General features: G+C 36.9%; 2 protein-coding genes across 3 annotated transcripts in view; one reads left to right on the plus strand and one right to left on the minus strand.

Annotated features, from left to right (window-relative positions):
- The window catches only part of LOC148681932 (uncharacterized), a 398953-nt gene that overhangs the window by 214008 nt on the left and 172876 nt on the right, over nucleotides 1-12069 (minus strand). The gene's annotated exons all lie outside the window — the stretch shown is intronic.
- Nucleotides 4099-12069, plus strand: part of LOC148681946 (uncharacterized) — a 67929-nt gene continuing 59958 nt past the window's right edge. The window contains exons 1-4 of one of the 2 annotated variants that reach the window (XM_088650088.1): nucleotides 4099-4199; nucleotides 4785-4896; nucleotides 6965-7069; nucleotides 10212-10304. In XM_088650088.1, coding sequence (XP_088506214.1) covers nucleotides 4853-4896; nucleotides 6965-7069; nucleotides 10212-10304 — 242 coding nt within the window. In that variant the 5' untranslated portion in view covers nucleotides 4099-4199; nucleotides 4785-4852. The remainder of the gene's footprint in view (nucleotides 4200-4784; nucleotides 4897-6964; nucleotides 7070-10211; nucleotides 10305-12069) is intronic. The other variant, XM_088650089.1, reaches the window with a different exon arrangement.

The following is a 12069-nucleotide window of genomic DNA, read 5'->3' on the forward strand; positions in this document are numbered from 1 at the left end:
CAAAATAAAGGAAGCCGATGATCCTGTATCTCGGAGAATTTTTACTGCTATCCTTTTACCACTTTTAAGTGACACAAAACCATCCGAAATAAACGGATTAAAAATATCCTGGCGGTCTAACACGCTTGATGTATTCGCCGGTGTTTCAGCTGACAGAGCGGACAGCGGTACAGGACCCACAAGCGCAGCGGGCTTTACAAAACCGGCGGATTTAGTTAGCTGTGCTTTGGCACTTTTTGATTTAAGAACGGGACAATTTGATTTCCAATGCCCTTCTTCTAAGCAGTAGTTACAAGTCAAATCGTGTCTATTTGATGGACTTTTAGGACGCCTTGCCTGGTTCAAATAACATGATGGAGAACTTAAGCTGGGAGAAAGGCGATCACTTCTGAACCCGTCTGCACGAGTTTTATGAATGAGTTCCCACTCATCGGCCAGCACTGCTGCCTGGGACGCGGTCTTAACATTACGCTCGGCAATGTAAGTGACAACAATATCTGGAAGCGTATTTTTAAATTGCTCCAATAAAACCAAATTTATCAGATCATCCAAGGTGGTCACTTCTGCCGACATACGCCAACGATTAAATCGCAAAGTTAGATCTCTCACAAATTCCACATGCGTTTGATTGGATTCACGCCCCAAAGAACGAAACTGCTGGCGATAACTTTCCGGCACACGCTCATAAATCTTTAAAACAGATGACTTCACATTTTCGTAAATTTGACTCTCCTCAACTGATAAAGCAGAATACGCTTGCTGGGCCTTTCCCGTCAAAACGCACTGAAGGAGTAAGGTGCGCTCAATGTCACTCCACTTATAAGCTACAGCAATCCTCTCAAATAACAGAAAAAAAGTTTCCACATCAGACTCATTAAACGGCGGAACCAAGCGCAAATTATTAACAATATCCAATTTAGGAAAGGAGGCTACAACACTTTCAGCAGGGAACTTACCCTCTTTTAGAAGATCAAGTCGTTTCTGCTCGACCTGCACGCGCTGCTGCTCCAATCGACTCTCCTCAATCTTGTGTTCTATTTTAGCTTTCTCACAATCTAAACGCCGTTTTTCACACTCAGTGTCGCGCTGCAACATCAACAACTCCTTCTGCTGCTCGAATGAAAGTGCACCAAACCCAGGTTGTATCGGAGCCGGTGCTTCCACCAGCACATTCAGATCAAACAGCGACGCTTTTAAAATCTGCTTTATCCCCTCCTTCGTTCTCTTCTGAAGTGCGGAGAGCTCAATTTCGTAATGAGTTGCTAATTCTAATAATTGATCCTTCGTCATTAAGTCTAATAAGTCCTCCGACGGAGTTTGAACAAACGTTTCCACAACACTCGCCATAGGAAAAAAAAAAAAAAAAAAATCTAATTAACTCCAATCCAATAATAATAATAATAATAATAATATCACCGTTATTGCAACCAATCACACAGAAATAAAACCTCCCCGACTCTTCACTAATGTAGACCCTAATCTTCAACTGGCCCAAGACCGGGAATTTATGCACTATATACCGCAAGTTTGGGAGAACCACCAATGTACAAGTAATTCCCCAAACCTCGGCCGTGCTCCCGAGACAAATGCTACCAAGCCCCGAGCCAGCCAAAAACAACAAACTAAAATAAAAAAATAACGTATCCGAAGACACGTTCTTCACCTACCCGGGGACAGTTTATTTCTGCACAATTTGGCTAGGTTTCTTTTGACGGATTAGACTATGATTAGAACTTAATCAAATATTACACTTGGGCAGGACGGAGACCACAAATTGCCTGCCAACCACTACTTTCCCCCTCCTAACAAAATAAGCTAATAATCAAAGCAAAACATAATAATAAAATAAAACACTTACCAAACGAAAATCTAACCAAAACAAACCGATCGACGCAAAAAATAGTCTTCACAAGGACGAGCCCCCAATTGTTACGCCCTCGGGGCGAAACAAGTAAACAATAAGAGGGGGAAGCCAAAAATCACGTTGCCAAAAGTTTTATTTAAGCCCACTGTGATCAAACATTAGGCAAGAACGCCCCGCCAACTCGCACGCCGCTGGTCTCCGTCCCAACCCTTAGCCGGAAGAATCAGACTCCCAAACAGTGGCAGGACGCTGATAAAGGAGCGCTCACTTAGACTCAGGTGTTCCCCATCCACCTGATTATGCCCCGCAATGTTACAGCGCATCTGTAGAGGGAGCAAAACAGACACACAGACAGACACGGAAGACAAATGACAGCGCAGCAGGCGTCACAGTGAACTATATTGGTGAACTAGTTGATGGAATAGTGAACAAGAGCACAAAGTGTGATTTTAAACACAGACTTCAAAATGTCGAATCTGAACTCTGTTAGCTCACAGTTTTCTGCAGTTGGTTAATTTCTCGAAAATAAAAATGTTAACCAGAAAGCACTGTTTTTAACAGAATATTACTGTTTTAGTGAAAAAACATTATTTTACCGTAGAATCTGACCGTTTTTTAACAGCAATTTTTTACAGTGTAGATTTGAAAGATCTAAAGATTTTTTTTTCTAACCTCTGTGTTTTGCTTTGAGAAAGCAGCCCTGCATTGCTGTTGTGTTTAATGTGCTTTTATTCTTTATTTGTCTGAATACTTTATTTAATCATATCATTATTTAGAGACATTCTTCATGTAATTTATCACATGTTTATTGTTTTTGACATTGTAAACTTATTTTTCTGTTTCATGGTTATTTATTTTCATGATTAGGATAAAAGAGTTTTTAACGTCAAAGCACTGATATTGTTTGCACCATTGCCAAGCAATCTGCATACTACATATAATGTCATGAAGTAATTTTGCCTTACTTTCTGATAAACATCATACCACTTCCTTGTCTTGGAGCTGGTCGACTGCCTGCTCCAGAAGGCCAAACGCCAGAGCTGGCAAAAACTCTCAACCTGGCCATCCACTCTCTATCACTCATGGCCTTCTGGCTCTTTGGCTCAGTGCTCATCTGAACATTAAATGTAAATAAAACTTAACAAGTGCATTAATTCCAATACTGTAGTCTGGAACATGCGAAAGAAAGATCACATTTCCCAGGTAATTTTTCTGCTATGGTTAAGGGATATTATTAAAAACATATTAATAAATAGAAATATAAAATAAAATTAATTATAGGTACATGATTACAACACAACAGATATAAATAATTGTTATTAAGTATAATAAATATATATTAGCAAAAGGCATGCATTTCTGTTATTAGATGGGTAATTATAACACATTAACACAGTAGTAATCATAATAATAAACATTTAGCCGCAAAAGACACATTTTTATTATTCAGAGCAGAATGACTGTAACACATTAGTTCTACATAACTATAATTCATATAGCTTATTATAATTTAGCAGCTTTATCTTTTATGGGTACATCATTGTAGTAACAGTTATACATCATACAAACATAAACATTTAGCAACAAAAGGCAGGCAATTACAGCTTTTAATTTATTCTTACAATTCATATAGCTAATGAAGATTTAGCAGAGAAAGACTATAATTTTGTGTAAACTTTATTTTGTTTTTGGCTAAGAGATAAGGGGGGTGGGGGCTGCTGATGCATCGACAAACGTTTTGATAAACACATCCAAACTGTATATGCAGAACATATGCATGTACATATAGTTACAGTTATTAAATTAAACACACGTTCGAACAAATCAAATATTTCGTTAATCGTATCTAAAGTAGGCCTATGTAATGTTAAACAGGGTGCGGGTCGTGATCTTTAACACTATTATTATTTTTTTTACTATTATTTTTTTATTTACTCCTTTTTTTTTTAAATATTGTTGCTGTTATTATTGTTATGCTATTTATCATTATATTGTTTTTTTATATATATAAATGTTTTATTGTTCTGTCACAAAAGTTTAAAAGTGGAAAGCCTTTCACTATGTCTGTCATATCAGTCATTTATGTTCTTTTCACTGAATAAAAAAAATAAATTAAAAAAACAATTATTCTCTTGGTTTTATAGTTTGATATGTTTTTTCTCGTTTCCCTCCATGTCAGACACCTGTTCCGCACTTCAGTCCAGCAGGAGGCGGTAAAGCAAAAAAAAAAAAATAGTTTGACAACCGCCAAAATACTGAAGAAGTTGACAAACCGAAAGTGTCGAACGAGCTCACCTCGTGTTCCTGATGCACAAGAGCGTCTGTACTTTTTCATGTAAGTTTAATACTTCTACAATACGCTTATTTGTGGAGATGATGAAGGGTTTATATGTGTATAAGTGTGTAATTTATAGAATTGTCTGCTCCTGAAGCTCAAAACCTCATCAAACACGGTCATTTTAACAACATAATGGGTTATTTTTATCCCTTGAAAGTGTTTGTGCTCTTCTATATCAGTATAACTCAAAAATTTTACATCATTCAGCACAAAATAAACTTTAAACAGTCGCGAAATCGAAACAGAATGCGGATGATCCTTAAACATTTAAATGGTAACGTTTTAGTACTAACTAAGCAAATAAATAATTAAAGTAATAAGTTAATAGTTGTCTGAAGCAGAAGTTTTCGTGACAGACATGTACATATCAAATGATCAAATCTGACATATCTGAGGTGTCAGGTCAGGGGTTAAACCAGCTGCATTATTGGTAATCAGTATATTTATTTACGCTGTGAAATTACTGAAATTCAGTTTGTGGTGTCCCTCATCATGTGGTCTGTTTCAATAAGGTGTTAGTGAAGTGAGCATTGATTGCTATAAAGTGTGCTGTTCTTCATCTCAGTATATTGTCATTTCCAGATGATGGTCAGCGGCTGATTGTTTCCTGAAAGCTCTGCTAATGTCTGCATTGGTGTTTTAGCTGCAGTATGGCAGAGGAGCGAGTAAAGGACTCTCTCTCAGAGAAACACAGGTATTGACTCTGTTTTTACACTATTATTTCAACACTTTCTCTGAAGAACAAAGACCTACAACAATGCACTTTTTTGTGTTGCTGTTGCCTGATCAATTGATGGACAAAGCTTCAGTTTACAGCTTCAGGAAATGTTTTTAGATCATTCTAGAATACAGACAGCTTGATCTGGGGCCTGTTTCAGTAAGGAGGTTCAAACAACTTGGAGTTTAAACTTGAACTCTGAGTTGATTTACCGAGAGATTAAAAACTCAGTTTTCGGTTTCAGAACAGCTGATCTGAGCTGGGTCAATCAACTTTGAGTAGACCAACTCAGAGTTAAGCGCGCACACCGTGACTATAAAAAGGCATTATCAATGGAGCGCAGATATTACGAGTGACTATGGCAACATCTTAAAAAAGAGAGCATTTCAGCATTTCTTTCTCCAGCTGAACTTGATCTGCTCATGCAAAGTTATAGCGAATATGAGTGTATATATTTAAAATTAAGCAACCATCAGTGAAACAGAGACAGCGTGGGAAAACAGCTGCCCAAGTTAATGGGTAATTTTTAATTTTAAGTATTTAAACATTTAAGTATAATAAAATGAGTAATGTAATGTGTGACGTTTATACTTTTTTTCTAAACTTTTATACACTTTTATCAGTTTTAATAGATTTAACAGTGCACTTGTTGTGTGTCTGCCTTTTTATTGATCAAGTGATAGAGGTTGATATAACATTAAGAAGGTAAGCAGTAATAAAATAACTTTTAGACAGAATAATAATCCCATTAATCTAGTAACAGTGCATGTCGAAGGTTAAGCTAATTATTTATGAAAAAAAGGACAAGCCTCGTACGTGACTTTGTTCTGTGTGTGACAAAAATGTAGACAATATCTGTGTTTCCATCAAAATATAGGCTATTACATAAATTTGTGCAAAACTGGAATAACGCCTAAAAATAAAGCAGCGTTTTTATCCAACGAGTCGAAGAGAACACAATCGTCACTTCCTGATTAACTTGCGCCAAATATCAACAGTAAAAACAGAATTACTGCGTTAGAAGAAGCTGCATCAACGATTTTTTATTTAATTAATGTACCTGAGCCTCAGAAGACAATTGACACACAATGAACACGTGGGGGCGTTTGAAGCCAGACGCGGAGATCTTGACACGCTCCAGACACTCTGAGGTAATTAATAATATACACTAATACTGAAACAGTTAAGGCATTTTAGAATGACCAAAAACAAAATTTAAGATGTTTTGCAGTGTGCTCAGTCTGCTGGTTTGTCCATTCACTCACATTTTCATCATCATCTCTAACAAACCATTTTTTAATGCACATACTGTAAATTGTTAAGTGCACTTCGTAGTTTATGTGCATCTTATCAAATAAAAGTTTAACCTACTCAGTTATGTACGTTATATTATGCGTATTTTCAAAAGTTATGTGAATCATGACGTTTCCATCAATCTTTTTTATGCACATCTCCAAAATGAGCTCTAAAATAGGTGTGTGGAAATGTAAGACTAATGCGAGAAATACCGCTTCATCATTAAAAAGGGGAGGAGACCGACAGAAACTCAGAGTTTAGAGAATAAAACCTGCTCCGGACCAGGTTAGATTCACAGAGTAAGTTACCACGGTAACTGACTCTGAGTTAAAGTTAACTCTCTTTTAGAAACAGGCTTGACTTACCCTGATTTCTCGAGTTTAACAAACCTGCCATTTTGAAACGGAAAACCCAGAGTTTCTCTCATTTCAGGGTTAAACTACTCTGAGTTTTAACTTAACCTGCTTTCTGAAACAGGCCCCTGGTGTTATATTTACAGACAGCTTGAGCCGGTGTTATATTTACTAGAGCTTAATATGTGTCATGTGTGGGGTTTAAAGTCATGTACAACATCAGAATTAAAGCTGACCGCTGAACAGTTTCAGCAGACCTGATCAGACGGACCTTCTGTCAACTATTAGTTTGTGCTGAATTAAACTAAACAAACTCATATTTGGCTGATAAACTATTGTAAAGGAGACTAAAGATTCTCCTGCAGTTTATTCCTCTGGTGTGTTTGTGTGTTCAGTGTGAGATCAGGATCATGTGTGTCCAGCTCTGTGTCTCTGAAGAGTGACCGGTCTAAAGATGAACCACCATACTTCAGAGAGAAAACACCATCATCTGTCGACAGGTATTTTGTGTTTTACATTATTGCTCACACGTAGACTGTTTCAGGATTCATCAGGAGATTTTTATTATACTTACACAATGCTTTAAAGTAACAGTATGTAAGAAACACTAGAATGGCGTTATATAATTTTTTGACTTGAATTATTCTGAGTTTATCCATAGTCCTGATATGGACAGATATCTGACCATAAAACATGTTCTTATTGTTTACTGAAACTGTAAATAATGCATGTGAAAAAAAAACTGGTAGTAAAATCTCCTCTTTGTCATGGCCAGTTTGAAATAAAGAGACAGAAGATCCATCTGCAACATCTATTAAATAAAAATCCAAACTATAAGATGAAGATCAAACCAAAACAAAATAATCCAAGTAACAAGGTGGTGGACAAACAACAAAAAATATAATCCACAGAACCAAGAGACAGGGATGCAAATACATTGAGCTTAATTTGTTAATCCAATTTAGACACATGCGCAGATCCGAACACAAAAATCTACTTTTTGTTGGTTTACGAAACATCTTGATTTTTGAAGCAACCATATGCAGACAATCTAATCTAAGGTTTACAGAAAATGGTCCGACAAAGATAGTTGATTGATGCCTTGTTGATGCCAGAGGTCAGAGGAGAATGGCCAGACTGGTTCCAGCAACCACTCCTGTCAGCTAAGAATTGGAAACTGAGGCTACAATTCACACAGGCTCACCAAAACTGGAAAATAGAAGATTGGAAAAACGTTGCCTGGTCTGATAAGTCTCCATTTCTGCTGCCACATTCGGATGGTCTGCTCAGAATTTGGCCTCAACAACATGAAAGCGTGGATCCATCCTGCCTTGTATCAGCGGTTCAGGCTGCTGGTGGTGGTGTAATGGTGTGGGGGATATTTTCTTGGCCCATTAGTACCAATTGAGCATGGTGTCAACACCACAGCCTACCTGAGTATTGTTGCTGACTTAGTCCATCCTTTTATGACCACAGTGTCTCCATCTTCTGATGGCTACTTAAGGATAACATTCCATTTTACATAGTGCCATTCATCTCAGACTGGTTTCTTGAACATGACAATGAGTTTACTGCACTCAAATGGCCTCCACAGTCAGATGTCAATCCAATTGAGCACCTTTGGGATGTGGGGGAGTGGGAGATTGGCATCATGGATGTGCAGCCGACAAATCTGCAGCAACTGTGGTATGCTATTATGTCAGTATGAAGGAAAAACAGGGTCCAACTGGGTACTAGTAGGGTGTACCTAATAAAGTGGCCTGTGTGTATATACATCAACAAGGGGATATTTATCTTTTTTGTGGTATACTAAACTTACATGTGCCTCTGTTATTAGTAATAGCCTAACAATTGTAATGCAAGACTTTTAAAAATTAATGCAATTTATTTATGGACATAGCCAGTAAATAAGAAAAAAAATAAGTAGGCAGTTTTATCTTTTCATTTTATTTTTTTTTCATTTTCATTTCTATTTTTTTTACCATCACGTGTCAGTCAATCTTCAAAAAACACCTTTTTTAGCTATAAATAAAGTACTACAAATTCGTAAAACTAATATTAAACCTCTTGGACACTTTGTAAGGTAATTATTGTTTAATGTTAATGTATTAGCCTAATGAAATTGATCTTACACCAAAACCCCCGTTAACCTGGTTTCCAACTATTTATAGACCTATTTTAGACCTATTTAAATTAGACTACTATTAATATAATGAAAAAAGACAAATGGCACCAAAACCGTAAAGAAAATACATTAAAATACACACTACATTTATTATAAAAGTTATATAACTGTTATTTTTAGACATCCAAAACGTGAACATTAATTTTTAGTTTATAAGAAATAACCTTCTTACAGTAGACAAGTGGCTCAGGTAGTGCAGCTCATTCTGCATGGAACTTAAATGCGAACTGTGGCAAGAATCATATCAATCATACCATCGATAACGTTCTGCTGCCTGCAATAAACCAGCATGACTGGTTTGGCAAGGAGTCAGTAATGGTGTAGGGTGGCATTTCTGATGCAGTGCTTGCCGGAGGTAGCCTGACTACCATTAGGTACCGAGATGAGATCCACAGACCCTTTGTAAGACCATATACCGGTGCCGTTGGCCCTGGGCTCATCCTAAAGCAAGACAACGCTAGACTTCATGTGGCTGGATTGTTATCAGTTCTTGCCAGATTAAAGCATTGATTCTATGGACTGGCCCGCTTGTTCCCCAGACCTTGAATCCAATTGAGCACCTCTGGGACATCATATGTCGCTCCATCCACCAAAGCCACATTGAACCACAGACTGTCCAGGTCTGGGAGGAGATCCCTCAGGAGATCATCTGCCACATAATCAGGAGGATGCCCAGGAATTGTAGGGAGGTGATACAGGCATGTGAAGGCCACACACTCTACTGAGCCCCTTTTTGACTTGTGTTAAAGACATTGCATCAAAGTTAGATTAGCCTGTAGTGTGTTTTTCCTCTTCAATTTTGAGTGTGACTCCAAAACCAGACCACCATGGGTTAATAAATATGATTTACATTGATAATTTCTGTGTGATTTTGTTGTCACCACATTCAGCTATGTAAAGAACAAAGTATTTATTTAAAATATTTAATTCCTTCAGATCTCGGATGTGTTATTTTAGTGAGCAGTGTAGTACTGTAATGAAAAATGACAAATTGCATCAAAACATTTTTTTTTGTTAAACTATGAACAAAATAAAAAAGCACACAAGCTATCTTAGTTATTATTTTTTAGACATCCAAAAGGTAAAATTTGGCATAAGGGACTCCATTTAGAAGCAAATTATGTACAATTTGAAGTGTGATACAAGTAATGCTTATTTAACAACACTGAACACTTAAACTAATCTAACACTCATTCAGTTGGTATAGTAAGAGGCAATACAAGCGAAGAATAAAGTTATAACTTTAGCTAAATAAGCTCATAGGGAATTATGAATGAATAATCATTCATAATTCTCTATGAGCTAATTTTGCTATAAAGAGACAGGAGCACAGGGCCTGATGGGAAGTGAAATCCAGGTTCATAAAACTGCAAAAAACCCTGGGCCCTCTAGTGTTCATAAGAGAGACTACAGCAGATTATGATGCTTTAATTCCTCTTGTGTGTTTGTGTCTTCAGTGTGAGATCAGGATCATGTGTGTCTCTAAAGAGTGACCGGTCTAAAGATGACCCACCAGACTTCAGGGAGAAAACACCATCATCTGCCAAAAGGTATTTTGTGTTTTACATTATTGCTCACATATGGAATGTTTTGAACATAATATGTGAACTAACAATTCAGAGAGTCATTCCTTAATGAATCAGTTGTTTGAGTGAATCAAATGAATCAATGACTTTGGCGACTCATTTACAGACACCTTGTGGCAGATTTAGTTGCTTATTCTGACAATCTTTCAATAAATTATAATTTGATGTCTATAAAAAATGTCTATTCGAATGTAAAATTAATGTAAACGCAAGAAAAGTACAATATATAATATTACAAAATATAATTTATTATTAGAATTTTTGTTTAACTTATAACACAGATTTCTTCATGTAAACAACAAACCCACAATAAACCATCAAGATCCTGGCTTGACAGCCATATTTGTTACAGAAATAAAAACACAGGCATGTTAATGACATTTGAATTTCAAAACCATCAATGCCAATAATTGGAAACAATATTTGTTTCTAATATTTAGCCGGGAGAGCTCGCACGGAGCTCTTAGTAAGGGACCGTCTGAATGTGTCAGGAATATCAAAAACAAAACCAACTTAACCCCGCTTGACAACCGACAACGCCAGAAACATTGCCAGTGCTGTCAAAGCGGCCGGATTTTCAGCGCATATATGATGATTTGCTCACACTGTTAATGTGGCTGCGTAGAGAGGGATGGGCGTTCACCAGATGTCAGGTAACAGCGCAAACTTTTCTGTATCCGTGCTGTGCGATTTCTGTTTGAACCTTTGAGAGTGCTGACTGACAGGTGCGCAATGCGTGAGGTCAGAAAACACGACGAAGCTTTCAGTTAAGATAAACACAGTTTCTATAGTTATACTTTATTTAGAGATAAAGGTATATGGCTCTGCATATAATCACTCTATCTTGCTGGAGTTTATAGCCGTTTCGCTTTACTTCAGGAAGCATTAACGCAGCTCTGAAGGTCTAATCGCTGTTTTAAGTTATCCAGAGCTGTATGAATATACCTATCTTGAATATCACAATAGTATTAAATATTACAATTGCAACAACACAGACAGCAACACTTTTGCACAATCGATACCCAGCTGATTCAGTCGTTTCATAAGAGGACCGCGCCTCTTCTTTTTTCCTTGTCAACATAAAGGCAGTGAGGTGCGCCTCGTTTTCGCCCCTTGTTTAACTGCAAGGCATACTTAATTTGCGGGACCATAACGTGTAACCCGTGCCTACTGACACATTTGCCAAAGAAGCAAAATGGAAGAAGAATATTGCTGTTTGATACAGACCTGTTGATGCTTAACCAGCGCTTATGTTGACCTGGATCTGCGTAATAAACACAACAAATAGGCTTTACTTTTTATTTTACAGCTTAAAGCATGTACGCAGATTAATGCAATATCATATTTAAACAACAAAACTGTTTACAAAAAGTCAACATATGAGCGCATTGTTGTTGTCTTTTCATCACGCAGCGGGCGTACTTGAACCGTGAGGGAGAGAGAGGAAACCATAGACTATATCAGGACATAATCTTTAAAATAATGATTTATATTAAAATGTAAAAGGTTTTGTGATTATAATAATAACAGCGGAGCTTTAAATAAATGCATATTTTCCGTAAAGCGAGCAATTTTAGGAAGTCTGCGATTTTTATTTGACGGAAGAAAAAAACATATGATTGGAAAAAAAAGCCTATGCCGGTTATTAAAAAGAATCAGTCAGTATTGTCGTTTTGTAATATAAATTAATTATTTAAGTGAAAATAATTTAGGGCAGTCCTATTTATTT

This window comes from Danio rerio, chromosome 4 (genome assembly GCF_052040795.2).
Source record: "Danio rerio strain M-AB ecotype USA chromosome 4, GRCz13ab, whole genome shotgun sequence".
Taxonomy (NCBI): Eukaryota; Metazoa; Chordata; class Actinopteri; order Cypriniformes; family Danionidae; genus Danio; species Danio rerio.